Raw genomic sequence first — 27,093 nt, 5'->3', positions numbered from 1 at the left:
TCCACTGATTTACAGACATCTCTTTCACCATGTACATCAACAGGAAAAGATTTCTGGAGCCACAGGACATCGGGTGACAGTGTAATTTAATCGTTTGGCCACTACAAAATTTGGCTTCACTTCGTAGGGGCGTGAGTTAGCTCAGTTAATGTTTGTGCAGACAGACTCCTCAGTAAAAGTACAGCACGACAAACCTCACGCCAGTAAAACATGTCACTTGAGACACATGTGGAGACAGTCTCATGCCAGGTGTAAACGCACAGACTCAGAGTTGTCCACTTTTGATCAGATCACCAACGACGTATGTCAATACCAGGTGGAAACAGCAACACAATATGCCTGATTTGAGATCTGCCACTATACCAGCTTCACTGCAGCACTGTCTCTGACTGTTATGTTAACTCACCTTGCTCATTTTGCTCTTGCTGTCAGCAGTGAGGAATGACATGTTATTGATCTCATTCATCACCACAAAGTTTTGTTCCTCTCGTTTGAAGTTCTACAAAAGAGAAAGAAACAGGAGACATACAATAAAAGATGCCCGCTGCAAGAAATAGCTACACTGAAGGGCCACTATGATCATACTCACGTGAGATTTGGACCAGAAAATAAAGACTTCTCCCACCATTCGGAAGAGCTCTTCCGCATCTGGGTCTGGGCATGTCAGCCATCTTGCCCTGTAGCAGAATGAATTACTTTGAGGCTCCCCAGAGTTACAACAAGTTTGGCTAGCACACAATTTATGAAAAGAAAAGTGCATTATGGTTCAATTCTGTCAGCACCAGACAGGATCTACAGTTCAAAAGTAGTAATGTGTTGGTGTTTGTAATCTTATTGTACCTGTTGTTGTCCACGTAGCGGATAAGTAGAGGGTAGAGGGCGTACAAGTCTCTGCAGAGGACAGCAAACTCATCACGTATTGTGCCGTCTTCCTCATCCCCCTCTGATTTTCCCTCCATCCGTAAATGGTCCTCTTCAGCCACCACCTTTGAAGTGCGTTTCTTCAGCTTCTCCATTGTAGGGATGAAGTGGGACTTGAGCATTTCTGGCTTTGCCCTGCTTACAATGGGCTGTGAAAACACTGAGAGAGAAAACAAATAGTGTCACCTCACTTATACAAAAACTCAGGTGCACACTGTGACACATTAATAGAGTATAGAAAGGTGCTCACCGGCCAACCTCTTCATCCAAGAGGCTTCATCAATACCCAAGTTGTTGACAACAATTTTCATGATGCTGCCCAGCAGCTGATTAAGATGTTCTGACGTGACATCAGTGCAGATCTGGCTCTCCATCTCTGGGAAGTTTTCAGGTCCTCTCTCCCACCAGCGAGGCAGGTAGTTACACAACATGGGCAAGGTAATTTCAATCACATGAGGCATCTCAGTATAACGAGCTCCAGACTCTGCCAAGTCCCCTATCTCCTTTAGCAGAGTATCCAGCTCTGGAATGTCTGGACATAATTCCTGGACCTCGTTGGGAAGGCCCAAGACTTTGGAATTCATAAGGAGGGTAATGAAAGAAATTAAATTCACAAACCAGATTTTGTCAGGCAGAAAACAAATCTGAGGAAAGAGAGATGCACTCACTTGCTCTTTCCCTGGGTGTCTTTGTGGTGTAAACAGAGAAAGCGTTAAATTCATTAAGATGGGGCTCTAAGTAGGCCACAGGCATCGCTGCTGCAAGGTGAGCCAAACACTCTCCAAGAGCTGGCCTCTGCCTGTAAATGTGAAGGACAAATGCAAAATAATGTATCTGCTTCTAAACCCCTTTACAGATTTTAATGTGTGCAGATTTGGAGTTACCTCTCAACATGTGGATTCTTGACAGTCCCCAGGGAGTAGATGCTACACATAATGCGATAGCATGACATCTGCAGATCATCCACTGTATGCAGGGAACAGAAAAAAGTACAGCAGTGTCAGGATACATTCATAAACAAACACCATGTAAAATCAGACATAGTACTCATGTGAAAGCACTCACGGATGACATCATCTCCAAACTGGTGCTGAGCAATGTGATCGAACAAGGAGGTGAGCACTGGGAGCAGGGCAATGGTTGTGTAGTTTATGTTCTGGGACACGCCTTTCACTTGCTTTAAAGGAAAGAAGCCGTACATGATCATGGACGCAGGGTATTTAAAGTCCAGTGTTTAATAGATCTTTTGTGACATTCGGGAATGACAATATGTGCAAGGACATCTCAGTATTGTGAGAGTCTTCTACCTGATTGCCTTTGGATACTTTGCCCAGTTTTAGGTTTTCTACCATCTTTTCTATATCATCAGCAGCACTCTCAAAGAATGACCGCAGCCCTGCTTTCACAATCTCAGGCCCAGACTTCATTACTGTCCTGATAAAGCAAATGAAAAAGATGAGAATGAAAAACAAATGCATATTTGTTTTAATGATGATATGCATCTTGTGAGAGAACTAAAATGTACTAAACCTTGCATCCAATGAGCGTGCCAGAATGTGAAGACAGTTAACAATTGCTGGAGCATCCGTTCCTGCACAAACAAATACAGTTTAGTACAGATCTTTCATTAAATTTGATTCACATCATACTGTATACACACTTAAAACAAGAACAATTTCACTCGCTATAACCTGAGAGTGATGGAAAAATACAAAAAAGTCACATATAAGAAACACAGAAAAGAGTGAAAAGATTCAGAAAGACAGATGTTGAGAAACTGACATCTTACCAAAGAGAGAAACTCTGTGCCTCACCAGAGCGGACATTTTACAGAAGATACTATGATGTGAAGTAAAGGAAAGGGTAGGAAAGGAAAATGCAAGTAAAAGAAGACACTGGTAAAATTGGGAAAGTAATATTTGAAAAGACTACATAACACAACATGTGTGAGTTATATATAAAATGCATATATAACAAAGAGATCACCTTGCAATCATCTCCTTCTCCTTATTGGAAGAATGTCCACCACTACCTAGAACTTTAGCAGGTGTTGACAGGAAGTAGAGGCAGTGGTTTTTGAAATATTGGTTGATCAGAGGCATCAAAATCTGAGAGAGATTTCAAAGAGAGGGGTTTTCACATTTAGTATAGAGATAAGGACAAGTTGGTTCTTCAAAACTGTGACCACTCTAGGGTTATACAATCGTCTCACCTTGGCAAAGAATTTGATTTCCTGCTCATGAGGAGACTTTTCCACTCGTCCACTGCTTACCACAGCCTCTGTGAAACACAAAATGGTAGTATCGCGATAACACTACACTGTTTAAACCAATACATTTCTATCAGATGTGACAGTATCATCTTTGTACTGACCAAGATGAGCGATGAACTCCTGAGCAATTTCCATCCATTTCAACAGCTTCTGCAGGAAACCATATGCAAATCTCTTCTCGATGGATGAGATGTCACCCTCCATATCTTTCAGGCCCCTAACGTGAAAACCAAAGTTTAACACTTTCGTCTTGTACTTGATTTCAAATGAAAGATTTCCCCCAGGTTCAATATTGGTTCCCTTATTTTCAAAAAGTCTATGATAACAGACACCAAAATCGCCTAAAACTTAAAAACAAACAATATACTTTTTAATTTTCAAACACTTCTAACTTGAAACTGCCAGAAAATGGCACAGCTACATGCATCCAGTCATATGTTGCAACACCTTATTTTGATTGCTTTCAACTTGTTCGCAGTAGATGTAACCTGCTGTGTCCCATTCATGTTTGCGTCATTTGAATAGGCAGGTTATCTGAGGATACACACTGCTAGGGCTACACAATTAGCATATTAAAGAGAAAATATGTCTGGGAGATTAATTAAAATAACCTCCTTGCTAACTGTTCATCCTAAATTCTTCTTCAGCATTATTACCTTGTGACAGCATATCCATTAAGCTGCAGGAATTTGAGTAGCTCATAAGCCTTCTCTCTATCTCGAGCCTTTTCTTTTGCCGTCAGAGTATCATAGGGCACCAGCAGAGGATGTGTTCCACCTCCTGCACAAACGGAAGCACAATCAAATCTCCAAATTTGTCTTTTTCCTTCGGTCTACCTTCCCTTCTACAAAAACAATATATCTTACCTTTGGCCTGCAGCTCCAACTTCTTCTTCCGTCCCCAGGTGTTGTGGTAATTTTCTGCCAGTTGCTCTGCCATAGACTGCGAACAGATATAAACTATGAATATTGATCAGATGTTAAGATTACAGCACATAAGGGTCAAACATTTACCTGCAAGTCTCTTGAGAGAGCCATGTGTGTGATATCAATGGGCTGTGGACTGTAGCCATGGCTTGGGTCATAGGTTGCCTACAACAGAAAAGGTTATCATTATATATTGCACGATACATAACACTGCTGTGGTAACATTATTGAGTATTTTTACATACCTGAGCAGTCTGTGAGATTTTTCGTGACACTGCTTTCTTCTTCTCTGACTCCTCTTCCTCTCGAGCTTTATCAAGGTTCCACTCCCATGCAAGCATGGCCTTGATTGACTCTTTGATTGGCCAACGGTAGATCTCTTTATCCTGCCCAAAGGGGAGTCAGTGTGATTAGAAGCAGGCACAGGTGAAGTAAAAGTACAAAAAAAATTGAATGCAAAGTATATCTGTGAACATACCTTCTCTGAGAATGTTTTGTATGGTCTGAGCATGGGATGAGTTTTTGCATTTTCATCCAGCACCTCACCATATGACCAGTTATTCTGAATCTGAAACACACAAACATATACAACATGTGTCACAGCTGGCATTTGTTCTTATAAATATAATGTTTTCCTTCATACTTCAACATGTTACTCCTGAATTAACTGAAGATTAGACTACTGTGAGTGGTTACAGTGAGTGAAAACAAAATTTCTACCTTTTCAAAGGCCCATTTGTCGTGTGTATATTCAGCATATTTGTTGATAAATGGATCCAGTCTTTCGGGGATGATTGTGCTGTGGTTGGAGGGAAAATCAGTGCTTTTAGCTTAAATTATTTTACAGAGATACTTTTTTTCTTTATGTGAAAAAACTCCTCTCACTTCGTGGTCTCTACTGGTTTAGGATCAAAGTTTCCCTCTGCATCTACTGATGCCTTTTTCTCTGTTTTGGAGGAGTAGCTGGCATCGACATAGTCGGGCGGAATGGCTCCAGCTATGGCGCAGATGCATGGCATTGAAATTTTGAAAATCTCAGCATCAAATTTCTGGAATCACAATAATGAGATATTACAATATGCCCATTAACCATCTGATGTACTGAAAAGGAAAAATCAAATATTGCAGGAGCTTCACCTTGTGTGCTAGCGATTCAAAGATTCCCCAAAACAGTTTGCGGGTCAGATGCAGCTCCTCTTCTGATGCGACTCCAAAGTTGGCCCAACCATTTGGGAGGCAATAATATTTCCAACAACGCTCATAGTGATTGGTCAGAAGCTGCAGGATTCAAAAATTTTAAAATGAAAGTAAGAAAGGAATATATGGACAGCATGTTTTTAATAGTTTTAAAATGTTTAAAAGTCCTCATACCTTCAGTGGCATTTTGGCATACTCGTTTAAAATGGGCACGTCAAACACTAGACGTCTCAGCAGGTGCTGAAGCATGGATGGACGAAGATGTCTGAACGAAAGATAAACAAAGATAACTTCAGCCATGAACTTGGCAATATTATATTGCATGAAAGGTTTGCCAAGAGGTTAAACTCACTTGCACAAAGCCATGAGGCACTCCTCAATGATGTCTCTTTGGGCCTTCGTGAAGGCTCGTCCACGAGACAGCCGGTAGATTGTGTGCAACATCGAGTCAATCATTATGGCTCGGTGGTCACTGCCAGCAAAGAGCGGGGCACACTTGGTGATGAGTGGTAACACAGCAGAGCAAAGGTAGCGGTTCAAAGCGAGGGCCATCTCTGTGGTGCTGAAAGCAACCTGTCAGACATTAATTATATCAGTGAATCAAGTCTTACAGTGTGGTTATAATCCTGCTCTGTTCTTCTCCCCCAGGACCGTATATGACTGTATGCTTGTAACATGTCTGAGGCTCACCGTGTCTAAAGAGGCAGCAGCCCTCATGTCAGGCAGAAATCCCACCTCCAGCACATGGAGCAGGAAATCCTGGTTGTCAATACCATACACTCTATCCAGGAACAGAACCATGGGTGCCTTGTGATCTGGCACAAAACTAGCTGACATCTTCGGTTCGATAATGCTGTTGTCTAAGCATGACATAAAAAACACATTTCATAAAATGTATCATTAATAATATGCAACGTTGGACAGAATTGATCTGATGGCTTTTCAAGAAGCCACCTAACTTCATAAATTCAATACGTTTTCCCAAGTATTAACCTTTTCCAAAAGAAGGAATCTGAACAGGAAGGCTGATGACTCCCACCAGATCCTCAATAGGGACCAGAGACCTCAGGATGGCCCTGATCCTCAGAGCCTCACCCTTACCAGCCTGGATCAACTGTAGAGACAAAAGCCCATTTTTTCTATGAACAAAATTTCAACTAGATTTCTTATTCCCATATCTTTCTTTCTTTCTCAGCCTGTTTGTTAAATCTGGTATGATAGCTACAAAACAGCTTACGTGCATCTCTGGAGCACACCGTCCCAGCAAGTCAATAAGGGCAGAGTAGAAGGACATGATAGCATTTCCCAGGTGCACCCTGTTCTCCTCATGCTGCTCCTCTCCCCCAAACCTACCAGAAAAAAAATAGTGGCTCTAAATCATTCTGCTATAGCAACACTGGAGGAGATTATGCACACTTTGGCACCTCATTAAATACCATCAGAAGGCCTTCAAACCAAATCAAAGAGCTCTTACATGGGAAAGCGTCTGTCTTTCTTAACACTAGGGCCATCCCTTGCAGGGTCCTCCGATATTTTGATAGCCTCCTCTATTGCAGCCAGCAGACCATTACCACCCTCTCCTCTTAGGGCTGGACCAAAGCACTCAGGCCTGCGAATGAGGAGGCGGACCACCACGTTGGCATTTTCTTCTACGCTCTCTCCTACAGAAGGCAAAGAACAGCATTTTAACTGTTAATAAGTGAGAAAACAGGAACAATATGGACATTACTTTTAAACAGTGCATTGTCTGGGAAATAGAGAAATCTGACCATTGACAAACACTGCAAAACGAAGAAAGTCAAGGTATTTCTCTCCACCACATGGATTCCAGCCAATATCAGGGTAGCCTTTTGACAGTAGCATTGGGCAGCTCTGAAGTCCACATCCAGCTAAGTATTTCACCACCTGGAAATATAACAGTGTACTCAAGTGACGAAGAGTTTTGCAGAATGCTTGTTTGGTAACTACTGATTGTATTTTACCATTTCTAGATCCTGCTCTTGGAGAGCCAATGCCAGCTCGTTGTTGTCGATACAGGAAGCTGCAGCCACGTCCAGGGGGGTGGAGCCCCGCATTCCTGAGAAATAGCACATAATGTCCAGTTAAATCATAGGTCATACATCAAGAATAATTAATCGAGAATAGTGTTGGAACCCAACAAAGACAATCACCAAGGCCGATGCCGCTGTTCTGGAGAAGGTAGCTGAGGTGATCAAACATAGAGCGCTGATTTTGACGACTGATGCGACAGAAATAGCAGAGGAAACGGCAACAGTTTGTCACCACTCGAGGGAATCTGATCTCCTATTGGAAGGAATGTAACGTTAAGTAGCATGTAACAAACGTATTGTCTAGTTCTGTCTATTACCTGGTGGTAACATAAGTAAAGTCCATCTGTTTCTTTAAGCATACTTACAATGCAGTTAAAAAACATACCTTTGAGTCTCCACCGCCAAGTACATTAACCATGACCTCCATGACAGTTTCATGCATGCCCAGAGCTCGCATCAAGTTGGGGTGCTGATAGAAAACTTTGTTACTCATGATGTTCCTAAGAAAGATAAAGAATAAGTTGACGCACAGTATCTATCACAACCACTTAACCAAGAACTCACTTCATGATATTTGGAATTGATTTAAACTTCATATCAACCCGATGCTTTGAATCATAAGCCTCTCCTCCTCTGGACCCATCTGGACAATAAGCAGTGAGCGGATCTGGCCCAAGCACTCAAGCAGGTCCATGGTGTCGTTAATTGACACTGCGTTGATGGTGTAGGCTTTGGGAAGTGCACGCATGAGCTCACCCAGCCCGTCATACTGTCTGTGAAGGAGGCTGAACATCATACGCACTAGCTCAGGGTTCTGGATAAATGACTCCTGGGCCCAATGGATCATAGTATGGGAAATCAGCTCCTGCAATGTGCCTGGTAAACAGAGTACAAAGGGCAAGGGAATAATACAAAAGACACAATGTACTGTATCGAAGTGACTGGCATGGAGGTTTTGTTGGTTGCAAAAGCTAAATTTGTTATTCTAAAATAACTGGAAAGAAAGTTCTTGTTGTTCTTTGTCTTCAGTAGGCAGGTTTTCATTACAGATTTGCGCAAAACTTAAGTGATATTTTCAAAATGTTGATAAAACAACTGTGAGATGACTGCGTTTCCACTGAGTGAATGTTATGCGACTTCTGTTGCGATGTTTTGTGACTTCTCCTTTTGTGATAACATTCCAAGAGGCATAGCGATGGATGTTTAAAACATTAGCAGGATTATTTCTATAGTAGCCACCACACTAGCCATCATAATTTCCAATCGAAGGCGACGCACGCATGTTAGGCGAGTGATAAAGGAAAGGCAAGGCCCTTATTAATGGGAGTGGCCATGTATGAGGGATTTCTAGGAGGTGATAGTCCACAGTTTCACAGAGGAATTGTGGATTCAAAACTTTCAAATGATCCACTCAAGTTTTGAAGAGTTATGCGATTCAATAACACCTTTTGTAGCGCCTGCTGCATACCACCTCATGTGAGCATAAAAAACATTTTTGTGATAAATGGGAGTCTCTTTGAAATTGACATGTTTCCATTAGGCGTGTTTTATATTCGCAATTTTGATTTGCACAATTTGCGGGTTAATGGAAACCTGCCTGATGACTTAAAGGGAAGTTGTTCACATTTTACATGCAACTCACTTGGTTTTTTATCTTCCTGTGGCTCAGGCTCCACTTCCACCTTCTTCTCGCGGATTTTTTTCACCTTTTCCAACAAGCGGAGCAGTCGTCCACGCAGAGAATTATCCACCTCTTCCTCTTTTTCTTCTTCCTCAATATGAACACCTGAGAGTGAAGTTTGACAGTAGATACTGTAACTGCTTTTGAAAACTGCCAACCACAGTGTTTCTTTTACATGGTGATGTTGGTAGACTTGATACTATAGACGGACACTGACCACAGTGAGCCAGCAGAGCATTGTGAAAAATCAGCAGAGCTTCGCGGACCTCATCAGGAACAGGGCACTCCTCATCCTCAGCACAGTTCTTGAAGTTCATGAGCATGTTGACCTACAGAATAGCAAGATTAAGAACAAGTATGTTCATTCTAATTTTTTGTTCATATGGCAAAAAATAACATTTTTTTCATTGAGGTGTTTCTTTGATGGGACACAGTTGTTTTCACCACCATGAATGTAACCGGGGTAAGTTCTCTTTTCATTGTGTTCATTTATTAAACTAGCCGCTTCTCATTTTGATATTACATCATCTACATTTGCCCATTTTTTGCCAGAAGGAAATAAATAAGCTATGCAAAATCATGTTTTAACGATGGATATCTTTCCTTAAGAAGTATTTTATGTTCTTTGTATGCAGTAGTGTGAGTTTACCTGCTCCTGTGGTGGGGAGCGAAATTCACGGGTCTTGCGGGCAGTCTCTGCTGCACTCATGGTAAAGGCCAGCATGAGTTCATTGTATCGCTGCCTCTGGTTTGACTGTATCTGGCTAACAAACTGGTCTGAAAATGCAGTGATGGCCTCCACTCTGTGACGTAGCTCACAGTCACAGAAATACTGCAGCAGAGTACACATCTAGAGGACAAAGCAAAGTCAATCACGAACACTATAGTAAGAGCATCAATGGAAAGATGAACTTTTTTTTATATCTTCCAAAAGGCCAGTCATACCTGCAATTTGACAGACTCTGGAAGCTTCATCTGGAAAAGTCCTTGCTCCAGTTGTTCCTCTTTACTCTCCTCTTTACTCTCCTCTTTTATTTCTTTCTCTGTTTCCTCAGCTCCTTTCTCACCATTTACTGGCTCTGTCTCATCCACTGTTTCTTCATGTGTCATAACAGGTTCTGTCTCTAATTCTTCCTCTTCCTCCACTTCTTCCTCATCCTCTTCACCCAAGCCATCATCCTCGTACTCCTCCTCTTCTTCTTCCTCCACAGCTTCCGGCTCCTCTGCCTTCACTGCCACAACTTTTGGGGGTTCCTTCTCTTCCTTCAAAGTGGCGTTCTCCTCAGCAGGCTCCTCTGGTTTCTTGCCACTGAAGACTGTAGGCTCAAGCATCTTCAGGATGTGTGTGACATCTTCATCGTCAAACACACCCATGATGAGGAGGGTACTGATGAGCTTCAGAATTGGAACAAAATGAAACTCAACACTACCTCCCACAGGATCTCTCATGGCTTGCCCTCCGTCTTGCACAGCCTCAGTCAGCATGTTCAGGGCCTTGGTCTTTAGTACCTGTAAAGGGATGACTGGACTCAGTGTGTAGATGTCGGGATCTGTTCCAACAAACCCAATGGAGGAGAAATGGAGTTTGGGTCGAAGACATGTAGTGAGGCCAACCCCAGGTAAAGCATGAGATTTGTCTGAGTACAGCATGATACTGCGTGTTTGGTCTGTCATTGGAACTATGAATTCCTTGTTGGTTCCCAGCCGGTTCCTCTTGGCAGACTCCAGGTGCATGCTGATGAGCAGGTCGTAGAAGCCACTCCTCATTGGTCCAGGTAGGTAGGTGTTCTCTATGGCATAAAAAAGCTGGGACTCGTCCACATGGCTGCACAGAGCGTGAGCCACACGGTTGTTTCCCAAAGCACACACTAAGCCATACAGCTTCAGAGTGTGATAGTGGAACTTCAGCAAGTCCATACGTTCAGACAGCTCCAGGATGTCAATACACCTGGAGGATACAAAAGAGATTATTTTAAGTGAAAAAATGAACGCAACATGTTTCTGTAACTCCTAACAATGCAACAACATAAATGCCAAGTGATGTGGGTTTTAGGGTTCACAATGTGTTTTGGGGCACACATTAAAGTTAAAATAATTTTAACTTTTCAGCTCAAGGCACAGAGTCACACCGCTCTTTAATGTCACTTTTGGCCACAGGCGCGCATGCAGCCCTGCACCACAGGCACTAAAGGTGTTTTCCCAGATGCACTTCCAGGCTGTTTTTGGAGCGGTTGCACCTGGCGTGTTGAGTCTCAGTGTGATTGGCCCCTAACTCCAACAGTGGAGAAGAATAATTCTAGCTGCAGTGAGGAAGCCTGTAAGCACTGAAGCAAATTCTTAGATATCCCTGGTGGTAAGTCTGACCTATCTCCCAATAAGCAAAGTCGGGGTGATCCTTTTTGTTGAGCTCTGACCTGTTCTCCTCCGGGATGTGGAGGGCCATCATGGTGAGTGGCTCCTGACACTGAATCATCCAGCCCAGTTTTTCACTAATACGCCCCGTCTCTGGAGCCAGGAAGTGGTTGGGCATGCGGCTCCAGATGACAGGGGTTAGCATCTGGACATCCAGTCTAGGAGGGCACTGGGGGACTGGGTTCTTGCGCTCACTCCGAAACATGGCTGCTGAGATTGGCATGATGTTCTAGTAGCACAGGTAAACAAAGACAAATTATGTATGAGAGAAAACATTTCACAGAGTCAATACTGCTAAATTGTGGTCTTGATTTTGAGAATTGCCGCAGACTGAGTGGAGTGATTCTTTGTGACTAACCTTGAGCTTGCCTAGTTCAAACTGAATCATATTCTGACTGGAAGGAAGGACAAAGACCGCTGGGAATAGTTTAGTGTTGGGCTCCACCTGAAGAGGGGAACATAAAATGGTTGCATTAAGTGACTTCATAAGAAACTGCATGAATACCAGACTGAAGCTTATCCGACCTGGTAAAATGTGTTGATCTCTTTTCCGTTAGCGGTGAAAGTCATAAGTCCGGTGTCCAAATCAATCAGACAGCCAATTACAAAATCTTCTTGACTGACTCGGGTTTGCTGGGAGCTGCTGAACTCCCCTCCACACACCATGTAGCAGTTACTGCGTTTTATACTGAGAAAGACAAAAAAGCAGGACAAAATGTAATGTATTTTTTGTAATTGTTTATGAAAATATACTATTTCTTTGTTGTTGTTTTTTAATCTAATAGATTAACATACCTGTCATGAATGTTGCCTTTATCATCTCCTACTGTGACTGTTACATTTCTCACTTTGCTGAGGTCAAAATGAGGGTCATATTGATGATAGTCAGGTGTGATCCAGCCCACCCACACACCACTGGGCTCCTGCCCAGCAAACACTCGCACAGAATAATAATACTGGTAAAGAAAGGAGGTGGGTGGGAAACAAACATCAGTACAGTTGCAGGCGAAGATAACATCTTAACAGTACTGCCAGACACATTTAATATGAAAAACACTAATATAAAGGAAACATTGTATAGACCTTTTTACTTTTAGTAAACAGTATGACCTTTTTCTGGTGGGCAGGGCTGAGCTGGAGGCAAAAAATGAATAGAGGTAATAGTATAATAGAAGTAATAGTCATACTGTCGTGGTGTTGAGGATGATGTCCATGTCATCCCTGTCATCTGGCACCACATCTTCCACTAAGCGAGGCATTGTGGGAACAACTGGGGCTGGAGTAATTAATGCAGCCTTCTTAGCCTTGAAAAATAATCTGTAAATAACAGCAAGAATTACACATTAGCACTATACACAAAAATGTAAACACAATATCCAAGCCTTTTCCCTTATACACTCCTTGTCACGTTACTCTTCATGAGTTTATACAAACCCTTTCTTCTTGCTTTTCTCAGTCGACGCATCCTTCTCATTTTCTCCATTTTTGATGGCAGGGATATCTTTAGGCACAGATGGTTCTTTCTTCTCCTCCTCCTTCTCTGTGCGAGTAGCTGACTTCTTGAGTATTTCAAAGTCAGAGTCTGGGTCCACCTCTATCACCTCATCCTCCGGGATGGTCAGGGCACGGGTAAGAAGGGTGGTGCCTGCTGGGACTTTGAAGGTTTCATGGAACTCGACTGGCATGCTGAGTCTGAGGAATAGCAGATCTGTATTTGCGTTCTGAGATCCGAATGTCTTGTGGGTGACTTTGAGACAAGGGGCAGTTTCCACTGTCCCATCAACGCGAGACACCTAGAACATAAATAAAAGGAGGCCAGTTGGTGATCTAGAAAATACTTACTCATATGTAATGGGAAAAAATAAATACTGTGTCAGGTTATACACTGTACCTCCATGTGAGGATGATCAGTAGGCACATTGTTGAACTGGGGAAGGCTCTTGCTGAACCACATGGTAATGTCTCTTTTCATATTAATAGCAAAAGGTTCAAATCCCTCCTGCAGGCCACAAATGGTAAAATAACGAAGACTGCTGACGTTCTGACCCAAGTTGATCCTGCCAACCTGGGACAAGCCCAGACTGCACACAGGTATGAAACCTAGGGATGTTAAAAACATACATGATCTGCATCAGAAACACAAACCCACATGTGCTTATACCCAGCGTCTCTACCCCAAAACTTCAATTGCTGTTATTTGTTACCGTACTTACCCTCTCCTATGTCAATATCCTTAAAAGCCATCTCTGAGCCTGAGTCGCTGATCAACATTTCTCCGTTGAGTGTAAACATTATGTTCATCTCTGTGAGGTCAATCATGCAACCCACCACATCACCAGACAGCCACTGACGACCAAATGGCTCATTTCCCACATGCCAACGTTGGGCCTGAAAAAGAAAGATGCTAATTTTTGAGTTCAGTATTACAGAGGCTTTGGAATCCTTTGCAAGCATGTAAACTACGTCTTGCACCCACCTTGAAGCCATTGAAGACATATGCCAACTCATCAGCACCAAGTTCTGTGTCTGCTCGAACACTGGGCCTGGCCCAGCCCACTCTCATCTCCCCGACTGTCACAGCCTCAAACTCAAAGTACCACTTCCCCTGTGTGACAGCATAAGATTTCTCTGCTCTGAACACTCTGATCTTATCACCAGCTGCTGGTCCATGCCCACCTACATTAACACAAACACAATGAACACTTAACAGAAAAGCTTGTAGTTTAAATGAAATGCCTCTAGCTTTAAAGACAAATCTTATCAGATGACATAAAAGAATATTCCTGCCATCCTGCTTGTGCAAACTTACTGCTCTCCTGGTCAGGTGGCTCTATGTTGTAACCATATCCGATGAGAGTGCGAACAGCTGCGCAAACCGTGTCTCTGTTGGTCTTTTTAGTCTTTTCATCCAGTAGGTTGTAAGGCACCAGACGGGGATTGCGCTTGTTCATTATATCCTATAAAAGAAAATTACATCAAAGATGAAAAGGTAAAAGAATAAACTTCTTAATAATACTTGTTAATATTACCACAGGAACTTCTTCATAAAAACAATGGTAGTACCTGGACAATGCTGTATGTCCAGCCCTGGCGAACCCGATCTCTTGCCCATACATTGTGTCCGTTTTCTGCCAGTCTCTCCACTAGAGTGTTCTGATTAGGAGTTAGCTTGACATGGTTGAGGTCCAGAGGGGCTGGCTTATATCCGCTACTCTGTATGTAACTAACAAACAATGCTTTGTGATCAGAATGGATCCCAGTTAGGCTTTATGAAGCTGTTAACAGTACAGATAATAAAAGAGAAGCAATGTTACAAAATGAATCAAAATAAATGGAAGCCTTGTAGCTCACGTTTTGGGAAGCTTTATCTTTTTCAGATTCTCCTCAGCTTTCTCATCTCCCATTCCTACATGACAGCCGAGTGCCAGCAAAGTCCTGTGAAATGAATCACACAAGGCATTAAAAATCCTAAAAGACAAAAGCACAGTAATGTTAATTAAGCAAAGGCGCTGACTTACTTGAGTGTCTCTCCCGACATTGCTAAATTGTAGTTCTTCTCGGGTTCTGGCAAGCTCTGGAAATCCACCAAGCAGGGATGCAGCTTCTTGTTGTCATCACGAAACTTGATTTTAAAAAAGCAAGCGCAAAGATTTTTTAAGGGAATTGTTAGTGTACACAGGAACATTTTCAATGAAAAAAAAACAAGCTAAAAACACTCACTGGTCCATAAGTCCACCCTTGTTCAATGCGAGTAACAGCCCATAACTCATGGCTATTTTCTGCAAGCTTCTCTCGAATGCGCTCCAGATGAGGAGGAAGGACAATCTGAAAGAATAATAAATTCAGTGCAACGGAACAGATGAAGACAAAAAAAAGAGCATGGACTAGGATTTTACCTGTATAGTGTCCACAGGGCAAGGAGTGAAGGCTGTATGTGAGAGGGACTGCGTTGGGCCCAACAGGTTGCGGATGCCATCAAAATCATGCTTATACTCCTTGATGGGCTCAATCCGCAAACGGTCCCTGGGCAGCACTGCTTCATAGCATGGAGCATAACCTGGAGGTGGGAGGAACTTGAAATCCCCATGACGCCCTCCGAGAAGAAATCGCAACCTTGCAGTTAGGAGTAGAAATTTTTACATTAGGCTCATATGTAATAACTGTGCTGCACAAGACTTAAATTAAATAAAATTCATAGTATTTAATTTTATAATTCAATTGAATTTATAATTCCCTACTTAACGCCTGCAGAGAAGCTGACAACTGGGAAGAACAAGCCGTCCAGGTTGAAGTTCTCAAACATGCCCTGAACAGGATGCCCATTGATACGGAAGGAAATACTGGGCACGCTCAGATCCAAACAACAGCTGACCACGTCTTCTGCTGCCAGGATGTGCTGGTTGGGTGTGGCAACATGACGTGGGACACGTCCTGTGGAAACATAAAGCAAACTAAACTGAGATTTTGTCAATATACATAAAATCTTGGAAGATTTAATTATTGTAAATCAATGTAGGAACATTTAAGTGGTATTGGCACAAAAGCAGAAGATCAAATTCAATTAAAATTGCTTTAGAAGAAGGTAATACATGTACATGTTCTTGGTAATAAATTGTCTAAATTTGATCGAGAGATGATGCCAGTGCTGAACGCTTGCATGCAAAACACCACTTATAAGTCAACCATTTTTAACTTACCTGACCAGAGGTGAAGCCCATCAAAACCGTAGGAGTAGAGGTCATCCCCAACTCCGTTGCCCCCCCAGCCTTCCCCTCCACCAGGGTAAGGACTGTAGCCTTCTGTCAGAGCCCAACCCACACGCAGGTGATACGGCTGAGCTGTAAGGAACGGCTCCACTTGGTCCACCATCACCTCAAAATACCATTTTTTATACTGTGTGGATCCTTCACAAGTTCCAAGGAAAATGTTGGGTCTCATGCTAAGAAAAATTACAAAACAAACTGAACTCAGTACAGATTTTGGGATAACTGGGCTTCAGCACAGAAAAAGAGCATAAAGCTATTAAGCCTGTACTTCAAGTGTGTTCATATAAACTGACCCACCTGGTCACATAATTGATAATGTTAGTTTGAAGTAGGAGGTCTCGACCTGGAAGCAGATTCTCTGTGATGAGATTCTGATTTGACCTTACAGCAACCCCGTTACACACACACAGAGAACAGAGCACATCCAAGACCTGGCGAAAAAAAAGGAGACAGAGATCAATGCAGATTTTTCCACTGCTCCTTTTACCCTTAGATTTGATATACGTTACTATACCTCATATGATAAAGAATACATGAACTGGAATCTACTTAGAAGTTTCAGAGTTTCTTGCCAACATGCTCAGCAAACATTTTCCTTACCTTATGATTGCGTCCATGTTTATCCAGCAGAGAGATGATTGACTTGATGTGATTCTCCTGGATAATATTCAGCACCTCTGGACTCTCGATCAGAACACAGTACAACACCTCCAGGATTCCTGTCATCATACAAATGGCACAATACATAAACAAACTCTGGCAGTACATTTTTATATGGCATGGCAGAAAAGCACAATACAATACAATCCTCGGAAACAAACACAGCAATAAAATTACAGTCTTCATAAAGCATTACAAAGCTTAACAAAAGCTTCTATGTGCCTTAGATACCTGAAGATGCCTCCAAACGATCCAATTTACTGACCAGCCAGTCAAGGTTATCACAGAACAGGGCACAGTTAGCACGATTACCTCTGATCAAAGAAGCTTCACAAAAGGAGAGAAAAGAAAAGCAGAAAATACCGTAATACATGACATTCACAAACAACAGAAATGGCAAGATATGGGGAACATAATAATGTTTAATCTACAATCGCCATGAATGCATCAAACAAATCACCAGATGGGCATACCTAGCAGTTCATACAGTAAATTTACTATCTCCTTCCATGACTCTGCGGCTTCTTCCCCAGCATACTCTGAGAAGTGTGCTGCTGTGTTGTAGACATTGAGCCGATCAACGCAGTCCAGGACAAGAGTAATCATTCCCTGTTAAAAACATTAACAATGCATGAAGAACACAAATACAAATACTGAACGCATATAAATCAACCGAACTAAATTTACATCCAGACATGCCACTGTTACACATTTTCATTACTAGTTATTCCTAGCAGTTAGACCAACTAACCTCTTCCTGAAAGAGGTTCTGTCTGTTTTTGAGGGAACGAAGCTTGAACTGTTTGTCCTCATGCTCCAGCTCCTCCTCAGGGGGTCGGAAGTAGAAAATGAGGTCCTGCAGGGAGAGCACCACTGTGTCCATAGGCAGAGATGGGGGATTGGCAGATTTGTTTTTCCCACTAAGAGCATCTAGACCTCTGCAGATATGAAAAGAAACTGAGAATACCACAACAAATATGCTGTCATTTTAAAACAACAATTAGTAAATATTTGAATGAATTAAAGCAGTGTTACTTGATGAACTGATTGAAGAGGCCTGTTGTGCTGAAAATCATTCTGGCAGCTTGGGACTCTTCAGTCTGAGATCGAGCCACTGTGAGCGCATCATCCATGTGACCTTCTTTGTGGAGTATGGCCTAGGAATTGAATAAAGGTGCTCTTAAACACATGTATCTGCTTAACTCTCGAGCTGACATTGTTGTCCCAGCATTTATTGGCACTGGTAACTTATACTTTGCTGATTACCCTGATGTATAACTCTGACTAACCTTTCTCTTTAAAGGACCCAGACGCGCAGATTTGGCATCAACAGCAGCATATGTCAGCCAGAGGCCAGTTAAAACATGCTGTACGAAACACATGGACTCTCCATACTTGATCTCAGGTATGCCCATACCTTCCACATCTCGCTTCTGGGCCACTTCAATTTTTTCCTGTAGTTTAAATAAAAAGTGTGGTGTTCATTAAGACTGGTATCTCTACAATGTACAATGAAGTCTCAAACACTTGGAGATTTCTGGCGCAGCTTACTAATGACACAGACCTTTGAAATTCTGAAACAGAAGGCAGTCATCTTGGAATTTGCCTTCTCCGGGTCCACCAACAGCAGTCCTTTCTCTTCATCCAGACAAAGGTATCTTCCTGTTGTTATGTGACGAATCCGGAAAGATTGGCCCCATTTAATGTGACCTCCACTCCAACTACCAACAGACACAAATGAATGAGCCTCTGCATATGGTAAAGCCACAAAAATTGAATGGTTGTAATACTCCTTTATAAATGCAAGGACTAAGAACAGACACTCACGCGATTCGTAGTGGCTCAAGTCTCCATAAGGATCGAGCATGGCTGCATACAGCCCCTCCTTCATAATGAGCAACTCTGAAAAAATAAAAAATAAAACAAGTCAAAAAGGAGTCATAACGAGCAACAGGTTTACTGAAATTTAAAGTTGACAAAAATACTTTAATCAATTTTCAATGGTTTTACACTATGACAATCAGCTTGCAGACACTTGAGGTGGTCCTCAAATGGGTAAGTACGTAACAATGAATATTTGTTACGTAGTCATGCAGATTGCAAGCATGGACCACTCTGGAAACTCCTTGAAGGACCCTTCAGGGACCCTGTGACCCTAGGATTTAAGATGCTGAAAAATATTTACAAGCAATACTGCTAAAAAAATCTAATCAAGCAGAAAAAGGATGTGAAAACATATAATAAGGATAAGGGGCAGTCTTATTTATATAAAACTTTGTCAAGTGTAAAAACGCTTTCAAGAAAGTCGCTACATCATTATTCATCAAGAGAAACACAACACCAGAGGCATGTTTTATAATCTAAGGAACATACTGAAAAATGTATGGATGCTTTGGAAAATGGATGAGAATTACATAAAGTGCAGAGCTAAAACAAACAAAATCCATCTGCACATTGTTTTAATATTTGACGGCATTTACAGTAATAAAAGATACTGGTCACCTGCGCTGGTCGTCCCCTTGGTCAGCTCCTGGGATTGCCAAACATTCGTCCATGTGACCATGGAACAGCCTCAGCACATAACCTCCCGTCAGAAACCCTAAAGAGGAAAAAAAAGCATATTGCTAAGAGAGAGTGGACAGTTTTGAGGACAAAAAAAAAGGACAAAATTACAGACCTTCAGCAAGTTCACATCCGGACATCACAGGGGTCATTGTCCACAGTGTTTGCATGAAAGAGGCATCTACCATCAAATCACCACTGGCGTAAGAGAGATGCTGAAAAAAGTGTAATTTGTAATATTGGTAGGAGTTGGTGACAAAAAATTGTCAGTTACAGTGCAAGTATAAAAAAAAATCATGATTACCAAGTATCTCTCTGAAGAAACACTGACAAGAATGAGGTCATCTCCCACCCTAACCTTCTCGCCTTCAGACCTTTGCTTGGAGGCTGGGTGGATAGTCCACCAACAGGCCTCTCCTGTGATGGACAAACAGAGTTAGAATACAGAAATCTACACTGGCATGTGTGGGACATAATGGACAGAAAAGTCCATAGCAACCTGTGGAGTCTTCTTGCAAGCCCACATCAAAAGCCAATTTGTCTGTCAGTGAGCGCGAAGTGGTCAAACAGCTCAAGTACTGCAACACAAAGAGAGTGATAACAGCTTAGTGTTACTTCAAAAAATGTTGATGAAAGACAGTGAGGATGACTACTGCTTAGAGGAAAGGACAGGACAGAGCAGCAGGAGCTGCAAACTTTACTGTAAATGTGCTCACCATGCTGGAGTGAGTGTGTTTCAGGAGGATGGCATGTCCGTACAGCAGGGTTCGGTGACCCCCACCTTGTGATGACTGAGAGCAAATAGAGGCAGGCAGAGGTAAAGTCAACTGAATGCAGAAGGGATGTCAGGTTAACGTATTCAAAGTTGTCCCCGTTAAACCCCTTCAGTGTAACAGCATTGCCATGTTTATATCAAAATAACAGTCGGGCAAGATTACAGTCTCAGTAAGGAGGAATAAAAAACCACGGCCATATATTACATTTGTAAAACCAAAAAAGTGCAAGTGACACAAAACATACTGAATAATCTCAGAACAGCCGAGGCAAATGAGAAAAACAATACTTAAGTTGCAGGGTAACACTCTTTATATAACATTAATAAGGTTTGAAATGTAGCTACAATGCAGTTATGACATGAACACTGAGGCTGAAGCAGTAGATAGTGACAGGGGGAAAATGAGCAAACATACCCATTTGTCCAAATCAACAGCCTGTGGTGGGCAGGTGGGAGAGTGAAGGAGCGTGTGCAGTCAAGTCAGAAAAGAAACAAAGTGAGTTTGAGTTGTTGAATGACCAATACTCTGTATTTGTTAATTATATCATGGGTACATCCCATGTCTTACCTCATCCACAGATGAGTTGGACAGCATCTCCTGTAATGCTCGCACAGACAGAGACTGCTCCAAAATGAAGCAGCAGATAGCAAGATCTGGAGGGACATTCTAAAACACAGGACAGGCAAAACAACTTGGTAAGTAGAGGAAATTTAATTTCTCAAAGAAATGAAATAAAAGGCTTTAAGAACCATGGGTCACTACCTGAGCGTTAGAGGTGGTCTCAAGGAAACACAGACGATTCCCAAATCCTTCACACGAAAGACACAGCTTTATCTGTTCCTTAAGAATAGATGCAGTGCACTGCAGCACCACCTGGTCATCCTACAAATACAAAAAAGTCCAGAGGGAAGGAGGAGGGTTGTTCATTGGCATTTATGCAGGAAAACAAAAGACAGGCAGAAGTTCCATTGCATCAGAGAGAAGACAGACATCTCTATAGCATATACAAAAATTGTGTGTTTTTATTTTGGAGTGATTCATCCCTTTAATGTGCCATTCATGACTCTGATAGGTCATATCCATATGATTTAAACTGTGCTACATTTGCGAGGGTCGACATTACAAGTGAAATGAATTTAGAGCTGGTTGCGTACCAAGAAAGCCGTCAACAAAGGAGCACAGATAGTGTAAATGTCTAAATGTATCTCATCACATACATCATTTTGATTTAGCCACCGAATCTTTAATCAGATAGAAAATAACAGAAACTTGGGACAACGCAGAAATAAAATAACCTTCGAAAAATAAACTGTGTCCTTACACAACTTTTCCTACCCTGCGCTTGTTTAGTCCTGTTAAGTTATTTCTCTGTGCCCGTCACTGGCCCAGCTCTAATCTCCCAACCTCTCTGGCTCCATACACCAGCCACTCCCCCTCAGATCTCTATTTCAGGCTGCTGCACCTGCTGTTCACACATCCCCTTCTGGAAAGCAACAGATATTTAGGATTTGACTGCCAGAAAAAAAAAAATGACCCACATTTCAGAGATTGAATATGGAAATGAGCCATCTTTGTGAGGAGAGGAATTAAAAATTTTTCTGGCTCATTCCCATTACTCAAGACAGAAGTCAGTAAGTAACAAATGCCATTTCAGTAAAAACAATCAAATATAGTTGTCAATTGTGTGTTTAGGTTAAACTGTTATGCAGTTTAATTGTGCCTTATTATGGTTGTATATGAAGCTGTAAACTGGCAACAGATTCTGTTAAATAAATAAAAAATATATTAACATTAGTGTGAACATTTGTATCGTGCCTGAATAACTGTTTGTAATTTTGCAGCATTGTAAAGGGTAGTTGGTGCAGTCGGTTTTGTCTTTATCTATCTTATGTCCTGAGCACATGAGCTACTCCAATATCTTATTTAACAACAACAATGAAACACACATCCTATATAGCAGACATGATGTGTTGCTACCTCAAAGAGAATTCAGTTAAATATTAGAGACCCTTTGACAAATTGACAATCCCAGTCATAGCTTATGACAGAAGTAAGTATCAAGTTTCTGACACGTTCTGTTCCCAAGTGACTGTGTGGAGACAAATGTGTCTACAGGCAGTCACACTGACAGAGTGACAGACCGACTCACTGAAAGACAGATGCGCCCAAGACGACATGAGGCGAGCAGATAGGTGTTTATCTAAAATTCTAACCAGTTTTTCCAGAAGATTTGACATGTGAGAACCGCTGTAGAAAAAAAATGTTCTGAAACCAGCATCTCATAACAAACAATTCGAGTATTACTTCAGTTCCCACATGGACTGAAGTAAGCAGGTGCTGAAATGGGCCAAGCTTTGAACTTGCTAATCCTCACACAGTATATATAGACCTCAGTGGAGTTCAGAGTGAACAGCTACAGACTGGCAGCAACTTTGTGACACATTGTTCACATGTTTTACTTTAGAGCTGTGTAACAAGTAGATTAGACAAAACCAATTGAAAACATTCACATTTTTAGATGTATGTAGCTGCTTCATTAAATATGTAAAAGTAAACATATTTAAATTTGAATGTCTCTTATGTTTATCAAAATATTAAACTTTCTTTAGCATGCATAATCAAGTGGCTTCGAGGAACTTCAAGTAATACTTATAATGCAGTCTATACATAATCAGTGTCTGGCTTACACTCAAGGTGGGGTTCAGGTTACTAGGGTCTAGAGAAACTCAAGTGACACTATGTGGAGCATCTACAATAGCTGAGTATTAATGCTGGCTATTCAAATAGAGTGTTACATACAGAAGGCTCCTTGCAAGGCCACAATGCCCTTCTGCAGACTTTGGCACAGAGATCTAAAGTGGAAATCCGATCTGTGTAGCTCAGCAGTGAGCAATGTAACAAAAATAAATGGATCTAACCTAAATATTTTATAACATGCACTTTTAAATCAATTGTAAAATTGATAAATTGTAAAACAATAAAATTAACTGAAACTTTCATAAGCAAGATATTGGTATTAAAAATACATGTTACCTAAATCACAAACTGGGGCTGCAGTAGAACAAAGACCTAATACAAAATGCTTGGATTAAATTTTGGTGTGGGATACGGACATCATGCACAGAAATTGATCAGGTTTGGTTTACAAATAGTTACATACTGAACTGTGTCAGAAAAAGCAGAGAGTAAGTGCTCAGCAACATATTACCTCCATTTGTACAGGACAATTATTTCCAAGGAGCAACAAACTTAGTATATATTACATGATGTTGGGGCAATTAAGTCACAAATAAGTAGTAAGTTATGACCAATCAAACATTTTAGGTTTGAGACACTACAATCTGTAAAACGTCTTTTTTTTTTTTTAAAGGTATGGAAATTGGTTATTCCTTTCAAGATAAAAGGCTAGTCTTGGTAAAATGGGTTACTGACACAAAAACAAATAATCGCACATTATTTTTTATTCTCTCTATAAGCAAAAAAAAACAGGACAGTATTTAATCTGTAGTAACATCAAGGAACAAAAATGGTGACACTGCATTCAACAGGAAGTTGGTGGACTATGTGTCTCAAGGTTTTGTTTTTTGGCAAACCTTAACAACCATATCATGTTGTAGATATTCAGCCTTCAAGCCAAGACAAAAACATCCACATTCCTAATAAACCACTGGCATCTTACAATTTAGTCCAGCAGTTCACACTACCAGTCCATTCATCCACTGTAAGAACGGATAGTTTCAGCATTTATCATTTTATGAGTCTAAACTAAACTGAATTTTACACAACCTAATCATAAAACTCAGAATCAAACTCTGGCTTTCAGTGGATTTTCACTTTTAACAACTCAACCATATGGGGCTTTCACCATTAAAATGTCATAATACTTTCAAGTGATTGTATCAAAATGTGGTAAAACATTACTATGTTTATGCATTAAGTGTTACTTGACACCAGAAGTTTTCTTCTTTGAGACAAAACACTGATATGTCAAGAACCCACTGTGATATAAATAGATAACAATGCTGACAAAAGCAGCCACCTGTCCTTGTCAATCTGCTCAGTCCAAGTCACCCAACACAGTAAAAGTCTATCGTCTCTTACAAAGCAACAAGTCATTACACAAAAAGCAAATTATTGTTCATTGTTGACTAAATAAATTTACTGATACTTTATGAGAAGAGGCAGACAGCATCACTTACCGTACGCAGGAACTGAATCTCTTCCTCTCCATCTGCACCTTCTGCCATTCTCCCAAGGCATTAAAAGCAAGACCTTGAGAAAAATGAGAAAACGTTTCACTCTCAGTTCTGTTACTCCTGGTGTCTGTGTGCCCACCACATGAGGCAAGGCAATGTTGGAGAAAGTTTCTGAAGGGCAATGTGGGTCCTGTGCCTCACTCTGGCCGTGGTATGAGGCAGAGGGATTGACTGTTCACTCCTGCTCATTACAGCATCGTAAAGAGGTGGAGCAGCAAGCTGACAAAGCTGAACTAGCAATTCAGATGTTCCTGTTATGGTATCCGAACCATTGGTTTGCACTATATAGTTAGATAACAAATGGCTGCAGCAGAGTAAGATATGAAAATTAAGTGAGAACTCTTATGATGCAGCGATTTAAAAACAAAAAGTTGAATGAGGGGCAGAATTGATTGATGCAGTTTTCCAAGTTTAATAGTCAACCCTTGTATCATTTGCATACTACTGAATTTAGTCCTTTCATTAACTTTCTATTATTCTAAATTTACTTGTTCAATCATGTAATATTTCAGTTTTTTTCTCATAATAGGAACAGGCCTGTTTAGCTATTCTGCAAAACTGAATGTGCACAGTCTCCATTTACTTCACGTATACATCCTGATTACTTAAAACAATAATTCAGTGTCAAAAAATCTTGAACCCCAAAATCCAGTGTGAAGGGCTCACACATTAACCATTCATCCATCATGTCCGATATGGCTAAACTTGTCTTATTTAGCTTTTTATTCCAGGTTTCCCAACTTTCCATACACACAAGCAAACAAATTCGGATTAAGCATTAATAGCAATTATGTGAATAGTGTGCCCCAGTCCTAAAACTCAGAAATGAGTTAGCATGTCTGCACTTCAAGTGAAAAGGTCAAACAGAGGTTCCTCACTGGACTTGAACCAGCAAAAACAGGTGTATGAAGTATGCACTATATTCATTCAGCCACCAAGAAACTCTGTGATACATGATTTAGTCCAATTATCTCTAGAGTTTGACTGGTGCTAAAAACCCTCACAAACATTTTTCTGGTTTTTAATTAAATCTAATCCCACCTTTCTTATTAAAGATTTTTTTAGTTTATTTTTTGTGTGGCTAAGGATTTTTATAAAGGAATATAATACCTTCAGATGTACTAAATAGTATTACAGCTGCTTCAAAGGTTTCACCTTAATTTAAAATGTTTGTATTATCTACCAATGTGTTTTATCTACCAAGGAGGATTGGAACCATCTTGGGAAAAAGAAGAATAAATGTTATTTCGAGAAAAAAGTCATAACATTGTGAGATTAAACTCAGAATTATACAGGAAAAAAGTCATAATATTATGAGGTTAAACTCGTAAATTTATGCTTAAAATGTCATAACATTATGAGATTAAACTTAAAAATTTACAAAAAAAACCATCATAATATCACAAGATTCAACTTACATGTATATACTCGAAAAAAAGTAAAAATATTATGAGATTAAACTCGTAAATTCTCAAGTAAAAAGTCATAATATTATAAGATTAAACTTGTAAATTTACAAGAAAAAAGTAATAATATTTGGAAATTAAACTCGTAATGTCTGAGATGAAAAAGTCACAGATTAAAGCCAAAAATTTACTCCCAGTCTTACTGATATTCCTTCTCTGCAGATGAAGTGTCTGGTAGGTGAGGGGTTAATTTACAGGACCTTTAACTGGGAGTTTGGGGTTTGAGTTCCATGTAAAGTTATGCTTTAAGAGAATTTTAGACTTAGTTAACTTGTTATTTTTAAGTTGTTAGTCTAGTGGTCTCCAGAACAGAAACACTGGTCAACATTAAGCATTGCAATTCAGCATCAGCTTTTAAACTCTAAACATTCAGACATGCAGTTTTTTCAATAACTGCATTCTCTAGTTGAAATGTTGGCTTAGCTAACCTAATATAATATAATTTGTGTTTAAAAACAGTTTCATTTTCCTTATTTCTCAGTTATACTTCTATATGTAGATTTATTTATAGATATATATTGTATTTTATTTTTTAATTTATCTTAATATAGTGACATAAATCTAAACTAATAAACGACAAACTGCATTGTTAAGCATAAAATACACGAGCGTTTGTATGTTATAGCTAGTAATATGCTAATTTGCTTTGGTTACTTTGAAGTAAATACATCCCTGGGTATTGAGTGCAGCTCACCTGTTGGGTGCTGCCTTGCAGTTTCATCGTCTCTTGTGCTCTCTGTTGAGCAGAAAGAAAATATGAAAAATATATCGAAGAAATGCAGAGAAAAACAAAAGCAAAACGTTAAACAGAGACCAGCCTCAGTGGTTAGCAGTGCCGTTAGCTTATTAGCTCGATTGTTTTAACATTAGCCAGGCGACCGTTAGCCCTGTTTAGCTAATGTGGGACTAAATTTGTCAAATAAGAATTATGTTCTTACACGTATATCAATGAAAAAATAATACTTACTACAATAAGGACCAAGTACAGTTTTAAAGGAAACCAAGTTCTACGTTTTTTGTATCATTTTACAGTTTTAACTGAGTTTTTAACTGAGTTTTAACCGTTAATTTCCTGCGGAGGGCAGCAGAACGCGCGAGGCGAGCAGCGTTCAACTCTTTTATCATCCAAATTTAGTAGAAGAAGAAC

General features: G+C 40.6%; 1 protein-coding gene across 1 annotated transcript in view; it reads right to left on the bottom strand.

Annotated features, from left to right (window-relative positions):
- LOC121952273 (ryanodine receptor 1-like) overlaps window positions 1-24,471 on the bottom strand; it is a 49,041-nt gene extending 24,570 nt beyond the window's left edge. Inside the window, exons 1-71 of the mRNA XM_042498844.1 lie at window positions 24,424-24,471; window positions 20,987-21,106; window positions 20,792-20,890; window positions 20,639-20,659; window positions 20,165-20,239; window positions 19,948-20,026; window positions 19,753-19,865; window positions 19,564-19,663; window positions 19,389-19,485; window positions 18,714-18,788; window positions 18,451-18,607; window positions 18,176-18,340; window positions 17,922-18,043; window positions 17,638-17,824; window positions 17,360-17,495; window positions 17,118-17,213; window positions 16,827-16,945; window positions 16,524-16,657; window positions 16,158-16,399; window positions 15,699-15,891; window positions 15,357-15,573; window positions 15,181-15,285; window positions 14,979-15,082; window positions 14,812-14,895; window positions 14,524-14,683; window positions 14,270-14,417; window positions 13,937-14,136; window positions 13,674-13,848; window positions 13,352-13,560; window positions 12,895-13,253; window positions 12,648-12,777; window positions 12,256-12,416; window positions 11,986-12,148; window positions 11,819-11,905; window positions 11,463-11,689; window positions 9,994-10,996; window positions 9,698-9,898; window positions 9,266-9,377; window positions 9,010-9,153; window positions 7,970-8,243; window positions 7,753-7,867; window positions 7,488-7,620; window positions 7,299-7,393; window positions 7,086-7,221; window positions 6,817-6,977; window positions 6,554-6,688; window positions 6,310-6,430; window positions 6,007-6,176; window positions 5,669-5,889; window positions 5,491-5,581; window positions 5,257-5,397; window positions 5,005-5,168; window positions 4,840-4,918; window positions 4,598-4,687; window positions 4,365-4,505; window positions 4,207-4,284; window positions 4,060-4,135; window positions 3,850-3,973; window positions 3,295-3,410; window positions 3,134-3,201; window positions 2,908-3,029; window positions 2,711-2,760; window positions 2,452-2,512; window positions 2,229-2,355; window positions 1,987-2,098; window positions 1,806-1,887; window positions 1,590-1,720; window positions 1,172-1,492; window positions 841-1,081; window positions 590-677; window positions 407-499 (exon numbers count right to left, since the gene is read on the bottom strand). Coding sequence (XP_042354778.1) covers window positions 407-499; window positions 590-677; window positions 841-1,081; window positions 1,172-1,492; window positions 1,590-1,720; window positions 1,806-1,887; window positions 1,987-2,098; window positions 2,229-2,355; window positions 2,452-2,512; window positions 2,711-2,760; window positions 2,908-3,029; window positions 3,134-3,201; window positions 3,295-3,410; window positions 3,850-3,973; window positions 4,060-4,135; window positions 4,207-4,284; window positions 4,365-4,505; window positions 4,598-4,687; window positions 4,840-4,918; window positions 5,005-5,168; window positions 5,257-5,397; window positions 5,491-5,581; window positions 5,669-5,889; window positions 6,007-6,176; window positions 6,310-6,430; window positions 6,554-6,688; window positions 6,817-6,977; window positions 7,086-7,221; window positions 7,299-7,393; window positions 7,488-7,620; window positions 7,753-7,867; window positions 7,970-8,243; window positions 9,010-9,153; window positions 9,266-9,377; window positions 9,698-9,898; window positions 9,994-10,996; window positions 11,463-11,689; window positions 11,819-11,905; window positions 11,986-12,148; window positions 12,256-12,416; window positions 12,648-12,777; window positions 12,895-13,253; window positions 13,352-13,560; window positions 13,674-13,848; window positions 13,937-14,136; window positions 14,270-14,417; window positions 14,524-14,683; window positions 14,812-14,895; window positions 14,979-15,082; window positions 15,181-15,285; window positions 15,357-15,573; window positions 15,699-15,891; window positions 16,158-16,399; window positions 16,524-16,657; window positions 16,827-16,945; window positions 17,118-17,213; window positions 17,360-17,495; window positions 17,638-17,824; window positions 17,922-18,043; window positions 18,176-18,340; window positions 18,451-18,607; window positions 18,714-18,788; window positions 19,389-19,485; window positions 19,564-19,663; window positions 19,753-19,865; window positions 19,948-20,026; window positions 20,165-20,239; window positions 20,639-20,659; window positions 20,792-20,890; window positions 20,987-21,106; window positions 24,424-24,471 — 10,524 coding nt within the window. The remainder of the gene's footprint in view (window positions 1-406; window positions 500-589; window positions 678-840; window positions 1,082-1,171; window positions 1,493-1,589; window positions 1,721-1,805; window positions 1,888-1,986; window positions 2,099-2,228; window positions 2,356-2,451; window positions 2,513-2,710; window positions 2,761-2,907; window positions 3,030-3,133; window positions 3,202-3,294; window positions 3,411-3,849; window positions 3,974-4,059; window positions 4,136-4,206; window positions 4,285-4,364; window positions 4,506-4,597; window positions 4,688-4,839; window positions 4,919-5,004; window positions 5,169-5,256; window positions 5,398-5,490; window positions 5,582-5,668; window positions 5,890-6,006; window positions 6,177-6,309; window positions 6,431-6,553; window positions 6,689-6,816; window positions 6,978-7,085; window positions 7,222-7,298; window positions 7,394-7,487; window positions 7,621-7,752; window positions 7,868-7,969; window positions 8,244-9,009; window positions 9,154-9,265; window positions 9,378-9,697; window positions 9,899-9,993; window positions 10,997-11,462; window positions 11,690-11,818; window positions 11,906-11,985; window positions 12,149-12,255; window positions 12,417-12,647; window positions 12,778-12,894; window positions 13,254-13,351; window positions 13,561-13,673; window positions 13,849-13,936; window positions 14,137-14,269; window positions 14,418-14,523; window positions 14,684-14,811; window positions 14,896-14,978; window positions 15,083-15,180; window positions 15,286-15,356; window positions 15,574-15,698; window positions 15,892-16,157; window positions 16,400-16,523; window positions 16,658-16,826; window positions 16,946-17,117; window positions 17,214-17,359; window positions 17,496-17,637; window positions 17,825-17,921; window positions 18,044-18,175; window positions 18,341-18,450; window positions 18,608-18,713; window positions 18,789-19,388; window positions 19,486-19,563; window positions 19,664-19,752; window positions 19,866-19,947; window positions 20,027-20,164; window positions 20,240-20,638; window positions 20,660-20,791; window positions 20,891-20,986; window positions 21,107-24,423) is intronic.
- Window positions 24,472-27,093: the final 2,622 nt, after the last annotated feature.

The sequence above is a fragment of the Plectropomus leopardus genome, chromosome 13 (assembly GCF_008729295.1).
Source record: "Plectropomus leopardus isolate mb chromosome 13, YSFRI_Pleo_2.0, whole genome shotgun sequence".
Classification (NCBI taxonomy): domain Eukaryota; kingdom Metazoa; phylum Chordata; class Actinopteri; order Perciformes; family Serranidae; genus Plectropomus; species Plectropomus leopardus.
This window is presented reverse-complemented; position numbering and strand designations above follow the sequence as displayed.